General features: G+C 36.2%; 2 protein-coding genes across 3 annotated transcripts in view; one reads left to right on the top strand and one right to left on the bottom strand.

Moving 5' to 3' along the window:
* Positions 1-325: 325 nt before the first annotated feature.
* On the top strand, positions 326-6,419 carry LOC107753840 (U2 small nuclear ribonucleoprotein auxiliary factor 35 kDa subunit-related protein 2-like). 2 transcript variants are annotated; one of them, XM_016570103.1, is made up of 12 exons: positions 326-476; positions 513-535; positions 646-725; positions 1,191-1,260; positions 1,360-1,468; positions 1,597-1,683; positions 2,819-2,857; positions 2,939-3,054; positions 3,156-3,369; positions 4,729-4,784; positions 4,879-4,988; positions 5,147-6,419. In XM_016570103.1, exons 1-12 carry the CDS (start codon positions 435-437, stop codon positions 6,100-6,102), a joined length of 1,902 nt encoding a protein of 633 aa, XP_016425589.1. In that variant the 5' UTR covers positions 326-434; the 3' UTR covers positions 6,103-6,419. The 2 variants fall into 2 exon arrangements, with proteins under 2 accessions (XP_016425589.1, XP_016425588.1); XM_016570102.1 differs by having other exon boundaries at positions 326-535.
* Positions 6,420-6,834: 415 nt separating this feature from the next.
* Positions 6,835-8,721, bottom strand: part of LOC107753894 (AP-1 complex subunit sigma-2-like) — a 5,781-nt gene continuing 3,894 nt past the window's right edge. Inside the window, exons 4-5 of the mRNA XM_016570164.1 lie at positions 7,760-7,897; positions 6,835-7,653 (exon numbers count right to left, since the gene is read on the bottom strand). Of these exons, the coding sequence (XP_016425650.1) occupies positions 7,606-7,653; positions 7,760-7,897 (186 nt within the window). The 3' untranslated portion in view covers positions 6,835-7,605. The remainder of the gene's footprint in view (positions 7,654-7,759; positions 7,898-8,721) is intronic.

Here is an 8,721-nt window from a genome sequence, read left to right on the forward strand (position 1 = left end):
AGAATAGTTATATGTACTCTTGTTTGTACAATTTGTTTGGGAAAAAAACCCAGATGACTTTGTTTAGCAGGAAAACTGTAATTTATAACTATCATCATCATCATCATCATCATCATTATTAATACAGGGAACAACAGTGAACAACGATGAAAGAATAATAAATAACACAGTGAATGTTTCATATGAGCAGGTTTATTTAATAGTTTTACAGAGGAAGTAGTTCATTGAAACGAGCCGTCCAAATGAACCGATTCGCTAAAGTGAATTGACTTCCTCATGCTACTCTGAGCATGCGCATTCACAAGTTTAGAGTACGACAGTAAAGGTGACGTCATCTTTGCGCGCGCGTTGTATGATTGGTGTGAAATGTGTTGCATTTATTAGGAGTTTTGACGTTATTGTCTACCGGCGAAATGTGTAAATAATGTTTTAAAATGACGGACAATAACTGTTACTCGTTTCAGACGGACCCACCAGAGCCGCAGGACTCTCAGAGTCGGTTGGATGAGTGTGAAACTGCTTCTGTTGAGCTCAGGTGTTGTATGATGGTGTTATTCTGTAGCTGTGTAGAAATCAATAAGCAAACATTTAAAAAATAAATCATTGATATTTATTAATCACTCTTTATTTAATCTCTTTTTTTAGTCAAAAACAACGACGAGCTATTCTTAAACGAGAAAGAAGGAAAAGGAAACGTCAAGCTATTGCTAAATTAAGAGAAGCAGGTAACTTATAATAACTTGTAATTTGATTATAGTTACACTGTATTTGCACAATTTATTTTATGTTATAATTTCCTTATATATATATATATATATATACATACATACATATACAGTATCTCACAGAAGTGAGTACACCCCTCACATTTTTGTAAATATTTTATTATATCTTTTCATGTGACAACACTGAAGAAACGACACTTTGCTACAATGTAAAGTAGTGAGTGTACAGCTTGTATAACAGTGTAAATTTGCTGTCCCCTTCACTACTACATTGTAGCAAAGTGTAATTTCTTCAGTGTTGTCACATGAAAAGATATAATAAAATATTTACAAAAATGTGAGGGGTGTACTCACTTCTGTGAGATGCTGTATATATATATATATATATATATACATACATACATACATATCTTTATGTATATCTGTATATATAGATGTCATATAAGATAATCGCATCTTTTTCAGCTCTAGATCATTCACAAAATGAGGAGCACCAAACTGAAGATGAGGAAGAACAGATGGGTGGTGAGCAGAGGTTTGTCCTTTAAAGTTCAGTATGATAAGCTATTATCAATAGGACAAATTATTATTAACTGGACAAACTGCAAATTTGTCTCACTGTTTTACAATCTAGTGAGCGATTACACCAGGAATGGCTGGAGAGAGAAAAGATTGCACAGGACGAATTCAGGCTGAAGAGGGAGAGAGAAGAGGCGGCAGAAAAGAGAAAGGAAGAAGAAGAGGTGAGCAATCTGTGAAATTAAATACGTCACATTAAATCCGTGACATTCTGCAATGACCGGGATGAATCTCAATTTAGGTATACATATAATGCTCCAATATCTGCTTTTCTGTGCTTCTGTAACCACAGAGGAGGATCAGAGAGGAATGGGAGGAGCAGCAAAGGAAAGAAAAAGAGGAGCGGGAGCAGAAGGAGCAAAAGAAGAGAGAGAGAGAGGTGATCCCTGCACTGGGAGGATAAAGATGCAGATGTCTACATATATCCTCTATTGCTCTTACACCTTATACCAACATCAGATATCAAAACATCTCATGCTACCTGAGACAAATCAGCCTTTAAAGGCTTCCAGTTTGTCAGTCATGATTTTACATGCACGCCATGTGCCATAAGTCTATGTTTTATGTGTACAGTGTGTGATTTTGTTTGTTTAGCAGAATATTGCGTCTTCATTTCCTTAACTAAGATACACAAAAATGATTAATGCTGCAAGTGTCCACTTCCAATGAAGAACATGTATCTTTTCATGTCACTTGGGTGTATAGTGATAATGTTGCTTATTGATGCTACAGCAGAGAACATAATTATTATGTGCAGTAAACCAGGGATTCTCAATCGTTACAACTTTTAAAAGAATAATCACAATATTTTTTCTTCTATGTTTTAATTTTAACAGTAAACCCATGTTGTGCATCACTTTGCTTGCCAAAAATCAATTAGGAATTGGGAATTGTTACATTTTCATTTGATTACATTTTAAAAGATTAATTTGTTAATGCCACAGTTTTTAATAACTTTATACTATATCACAAATCCAGAAATATTAAAACAGGCAATTGCATAAATAAAAATCAAAACATTTCATATTATTGTAATATTAAGTTGTTAAAATTGTATGAATTTATTAGATTAGACATGCTTTTGGATTATAAAAATTTAATTAAACCATTAAAATGGAAAAAACTGAAAACACTGAATTTGAGAACAATAAAACAGAAGAAATGTATTTAATCTTTATTTTTGAGAAAAAAGTAAATTTTACAGGGCCCTCTATATACAATTTTTTTTACATTTTCAGAAAATTGTTAAATTGTATACATTTATGTTTAATTTAACCATGCATGTGCTCAATGACTGTTATAATTATGAGGGTGTCCTAGGAAAATTTCTCGGCTGTAAGGCCCCCAAAATTTTGAGAAACCCTGCTGTAAAGATTTGAATTACAAAATACAGATAACTTTAGTCTATAATGTACAAATGATCTGACAGATTGTCTTAACCAATTTGAACAGACATGTGCTTGCACACCACAGAATTTCAGCCGCCATACTGTGTATGTTTGCACCATTTATAGGAAGCTGTGCAGAAAATGCTGGATCAAGCAGAGAGTCAGGTAACATCTTGCTTTCCATTTAAGTTGGAAAATACAGTTTGTTAAAATCATGAAAAGTCTCCTTTATTTTGTTGCATTTAGCTGGAAAACGGTGGTCCTTGGAAAAACCCTGATGCCCCAAAGGATTATGGAACAGAAAAGGACAAGGCAAACTGCCCCTTCTTCCTTAAAACAGGCGCTTGTAGGTTTAGAGACCGGTATGTATTTATTAAGCTGATGTTTTCAAGCAGTTTGGTTTTGACAGTCAAAATGAAATTTCTGGTCAGGTTTTAGATTTCAATGATGATTTTTTTAACAGGTGCTCCCGAAAGCATGACCACCCAACATCCAGCACCACTCTGATGGTGAGGGGGATGTTTGTGACGTTCGGGATGGAGCAGAGCAGACGTGATGACTATGACACTGATGCCAGTCTTGAGTACAGCGAGGAGGAAATGCACCAGCAGTTCCTGGATTTCTATGAAGATGCTGTGCCAGAGTTCAAGAACGCAGGGAGGGTGGTGCAGTTCAAGGTAACTAAAATTAAAAACCTAAAAATCATCAACATAATAGAAACAATAAATTAAAATAAAATGTTTAATGTAATGTAATGTTTAAATCTGGGTTATTATTGTTAACTAAAAGTAAAACTAAAATGTTTGTAACTTGAAATAAAATAACTGAAATAAAATACAATATCTTTTAATCATATTTACAGATATCTTGACTCCACATCAAACAGAGCAATTTTGTCATTACTGTCCCAATACTTATGGAGGGCACTGTATATAGTGTGTGTATATATATATATTCCATAGTCTGTCTGAATGCTGGATTCTGATTGCCTGGCAGGTATGCATTAAAACCGTTTAATGCACAGGTAGTCAGTTTAATCACCGTTCCATATTAATGCACTGCTTTAATTGATGCACACAAACACACACACACACAGAGGTAGAGAGAGAGGTTGGAGATCGCAGATTGCGCTGCGCACACACATAAACTTCTTGTCAACACTTCCCCGCAATTTTTATTAATAAAATAGCCTAGATACTAGATCGCTACATTATATTCCTCAACAGCGAGGTGGTAAAATAAAGCAATAAGCCCCAAGAAGCCGTGGTTTACAGTGAATTTATAACAGCTAAGGGGCGTTGTTAGGCACGACGCGAAGCGTCTATAACTTCTATAACGTCTATAACTTGGCAAATGACCATGGAATAAGTGGAAATAATCAAGGGCTTGCCGTGCATTAAAGGATTTTAAATGCACTTTGCGTCGGGTGGTTCTTGGCCTCCACGTCGTGCATTTAAAATCCTTTAATGCACGGCAAACCATTGATTATCCCTTACATATATATTATATATTTATTTAAATATACAGTGCCTTGCGAAAGTATTCATTTATTTCACATTTTATGTTGCAGCCTTATGTTAAACTGCTTATGTTAAACTACTTTTTTTTCCACATCAATCTACACTCCATACGCCATAATGACAAAGCAAAAACACAACTGTCACAACTTTGTAAATTTATTAAAAATAAAAAAACGAAATAAGTACATTGCATAAGTATTCAAGTAACTCAGTACTTAGCTGAAGCACCTTTACAGCCTCGAGTCTTTTTGGGTATGATGCGACAAGATTTGCACATCAGCATTTTCAGATTTAAAATAATTGCATCTTAATGATACTAAGATAACGCTGGTTTAAATTTCGTTTTTATATTTTAATATTTTTAAATTAAATTAAAAATAAATGTATTAAAATAAATAAATAAATGTTTTAATTAAATAAATGTGATAGTTTCTAAATTTATATTAAATTCAATTTATATTAAATCAAATAAATAAAAATTAAATTAACAATCATTATTTCCCCATATTTTAATAGGTGAGCTGCAACTTTGAACCTCACTTGAGAGGAAATGTTTACGTTCAGTACGACACGTAAGTCTAGTATTATTATATTAGAGACATTGCTGCAGAGGAGAAATTACAATTGTTGTATTTTATTTTGATATCTCTGTATACATGCCTGCAGAGAGGAGAAATGTAGAGAAGCTTTCATGATGTTTAATGGCCGCTGGTATGCTGGAAGACAACTGCAATGTGAATTCTCCCCAGTAACTAGATGGAAGACAGCCATATGTGGTAAGGAAAGCATTAGTCTAAATAACAAACTATATTTCTCAATCTTTATATAGTAGAAGTTTCTTCATTCTATCACTATTTTTAGCCTTTCTTTGTATATATTGTATATACATGTATATTCTTTAAATACCCTTATATTCTTTTTCTTATGTTTGCAGGACTTTTTGACAGGCGGAAATGTCCAAAAGGAAAACACTGCAACTTCCTCCATGTGTTCAGAAACCCAGATAATGAATTCTGGGAGGCAGACCGTGATCTTCATATGTCCCCTGATCGCAGTGGAGGCTTTTCTAGTCGCCATTTGGGCAGCAGAGATGGAGTGCGGTCCCAACGTGGAAATAGTCCTGAGCGCATATCCCAGCGCAGGAGGACAGATCGAAGGAGCCACAGCCGCGAGCGGTACAGTTACAGGGGAAGATGGAGCCGGGAGATGCGGAGTCATAGCCAGGAGAGGCGGGGTTGTAGCCGAGAGAGGGGGAGTCATAGCAAGGAAAGGCGGGGCCACAGCAGAGAGAGGCGGAGTCGCAGCAGAGGGAGACACAGTCGAAATGGGGAAAAGCGTAGCAGAAGCAGAGAGAAAGGGAAGTCAGAGCAATCAATGACAAGGAGATCAATGTCTCGGAGAGAGCAATCCAGAAGGAGCAGGAGCCGATCCCATAGCAGAGACCGGTTAAAGCAATGTGAATGTACATCAGCAGACTCGAGAAGACAGACGTCAAAATCAAACAGTCCAGAACGTGTGTCCAAAAACAGGTCTGTGAAACGGGAGAGTCACAGGATGGAAAGCCAAAGCCCAGAAAACTCTGACCGAATGGATGCACATCACCACAAGCACTCTAAAAAGAGCACGAAGAAGAAAAAGGGCAAAAAGAAACACAAAAGAAAGAAGAGTAAATCACACAGCTCAAGCTCGGAGTCAGACAAAGACTCCCGGAATGAGGAGTGTGATGAGATGCCGGCTAAATCAGAAGAACGTACAGCTGTGGCATCCAGCACAGGTTCAGCAGTAGATGGAGTAGAGACCACAAATTTGGAGGGCTGTCATCCAAAAGAGGAAATCCATTGTGCGCTTACAGATGCTACCAAATCCGATGGCATCACACAGTCTGGATAGATTATATTAGAATACATAAACTGTGCTTCTGTTGTCTTAAAGCAGCTGTTGTTATTTTAGTTTGCATAACAAAATGCCTAGTTTTCCTGATTTTGTCTGATGAAAACGTTTCCTGTATATTTGTAATGAAATCTAATCTTTTCTGAAAGTGTTGGTGATAGAAATTATATTTTGTTCATTTTCAGTGAGAGGTTACAAGACATCACGTGGGTAAGCATATCTTAGGGATCATTTTATTTAAAGTTGTGACAACGGACGTAAGCAGCAGATATTTAATTCCATATTGTGATGTTCATCAGAGTGAAACAGATTATCGACAAAGAAAAAATGTAGGGTCATCAGTTGTGGCTTGGATGGAGGCAGATCTGAATCTCACATTCAGTTCTGCCTCCATCCAATCCACAAGTTGCAGTTGACTCTAAAGGAGTGGAGCTTAAACAGATGAAATGATTGGAGAGGTCATGCATTCATCACCAGAGAGAATATACTGTGTATATATCGTTTATATATAGTTTCTGTAGGGACCACAAACTTGGGTTACCAACATTCTCCAAAATATCGTCTTTTATGTTCAACACAATAAAGAAATTCATACAGGTTTGGAACAAACAGAACCTTCATTTTTGGGTGAACTATCCCTTTAAGATGCACTTATGGGGAATTTTCATTTTATGATGAGTTTACGTATCAAATATTTTTATTAGTAAAAGATCATCAAGGATTTGCACAACATGCGGCAATATCTGCCTTTATTCTTGTGTTTTCATGAAGCTTCAAAAGACATATTTTCAAAAGGAAGTCAGAAAATCAAAGTCCAATACGTCAGCATACGAAGATGATTTTAAGGAAAAGGCCTGAGGGTGGTGGAGAAGATTCTTTGGCATTGGAAATAAAACAGTTGAATGGCTGATATGCCTGAACCAATTAAGTGTTTATGGGAACAAATCATTACAGTGTTTCTGGTCAAGACTTTACTAATACTGATCTTGTGCCTTAATACAATCCATGAATTTATGCCCAAAAATTGAATGCTGAGTTACATTATCTGGTCCGTAACACTTCAGCAAGGCTTGGTCTTGGAACAGTGACAGCCCATTGACTCGGATCTACTGAGAGCTGCATAAGATACTGGCAACGGTGTGAGCTGGAAATGAGTGTTTTAAGGCAGCTGAAGGTGAGAGGTAATGCTTAAAATCTACAGATAAGACGTTGTGTGGGGATGTTGACACTAAACTTTGCTACACATGTACTGATCCAAACCTGAATCCAAACAGCCGAACACTGGGAAATTTGCATAACTACTAAGATAGTGTTGCATCAATATTTCAACGTGCTTGATTGATGTTTGGCAGTAGAAATACAAGCGTCAATATATAACTGTTTATGCAAGAAGTACTGATCACTACTTTTGAGCTAACCTAAATACAAATGTAGAGAAAATGCCCACAGGAAAAAAAAAAGGAAGATGTGTGTTAGTGTTTGGGTAGGATGAGTTCTCTTCATTTATGTCAGTCCAATCTCCTCCAGAACACTACGTGGAGTCTCTGCTTCCTGATAGAGGTAAGAACCAGAGAAAATTCATTCAACAACTTAGAAAAGGCCCAATTGTCACTTCATATACTAAAACAAACAAACATGCAATATGTGTGTTCCTCACCTCCTGCAGCATGTCAGCCTGCTCTATGGCCTTCAGAACAATCTTCTTCGATGTCTCCTGGGCTTCACCACCCAGTATGAACTCATCCAGGATGTAATAGGCTTTCTCAAAGTTGAAGATAATGTCCAGTTCACACACCTGGTGTTCAAACATAGAGAGTTTCACAATGAGTTATTGCTGTTAAATAGAGCAACAAATCTGGTCATCGGTTTAACACGATAACGCAATAATGGTTAATCACGATTATTTAAAAAAAATCTAAAGTTATTAAAGGGGTTCTATTATGCTCTTTTACAAAGTCTTGATTTTGCTTTGGGGGTGTACTAGAACAGGCTCTCATACTAGGTTGTTCGAAAAACACATTATTTTTCACATATTTTACATTATTACAACACCTCTCTCCCCAGTCTGGCATGAACAGCTCGAATAGTTCCTGAATCAAATGAAAGCCCGCCTTCATAAAATATCTCCTTTTGAAGTGGACTTTGAACTTTGTAGATCTTTTTTATGCTCAAACAGCAACATTACAGACTAACTAAAGTTGAAAAAGTGAAAAAGCATAATAGGACCCCTTTAAGTTATTATTAATCAAAAGTTAATCACGATTATTTTGGTCAAAACTATAATCATGACTATTACTGTCGTTCTTTTTTTTTTTTACATTTCATCACTGGGCAGAAAATGTATAGATTTATGTATAAAGCTGATTGGGTGATTTTACCTCTTGAAATCTGGCCACTGCAATCATTAAAGGGGTCCTATTATGCTTTTTCCCTTTTTCAACTTTAGTTAGGCTGTAATGTTGCTGTTTGAGCATAAAAAAGATCTGCAAAGTTACAAAGCTCAAAGTCTACTTCAAAAGGAGATATTTTATTCAACAGAAATCACTTTTCAAAAACTACAACGAACGAATCGTTTGAACTACAACGCATATTTTCCGGGATTTGTGATATCACAAATAT

The sequence above is a fragment of the Sinocyclocheilus rhinocerous genome, unplaced genomic scaffold (assembly GCF_001515625.1).
Source record: "Sinocyclocheilus rhinocerous isolate Xijiao unplaced genomic scaffold, SAMN03320098_v1.1 scaffold711, whole genome shotgun sequence".
NCBI lineage: Eukaryota > Metazoa > Chordata > Actinopteri > Cypriniformes > Cyprinidae > Sinocyclocheilus > Sinocyclocheilus rhinocerous.

What these genes read in the sequence shown, in the direction of transcription:
- LOC107753840 (XM_016570102.1), top strand. Translation starts at nt 435, where the DNA reads ATGACGGACAATAACTGTTACTCGTTTCAGACGGACCCACCAGAGCCG. An exon ending in TGCTAAATTAAGAGAAGCAG is followed by an intron (nt 726 to 1,190) that starts GTAACTTATAAT and finishes CATCTTTTTCAG; the next exon opens with CTCTAGATCATTCACAAAAT. An exon ending in GGAGGGTGGTGCAGTTCAAG is followed by an intron (nt 3,370 to 4,728) that starts GTAACTAAAATT and finishes ATATTTTAATAG; the next exon opens with GTGAGCTGCAACTTTGAACC.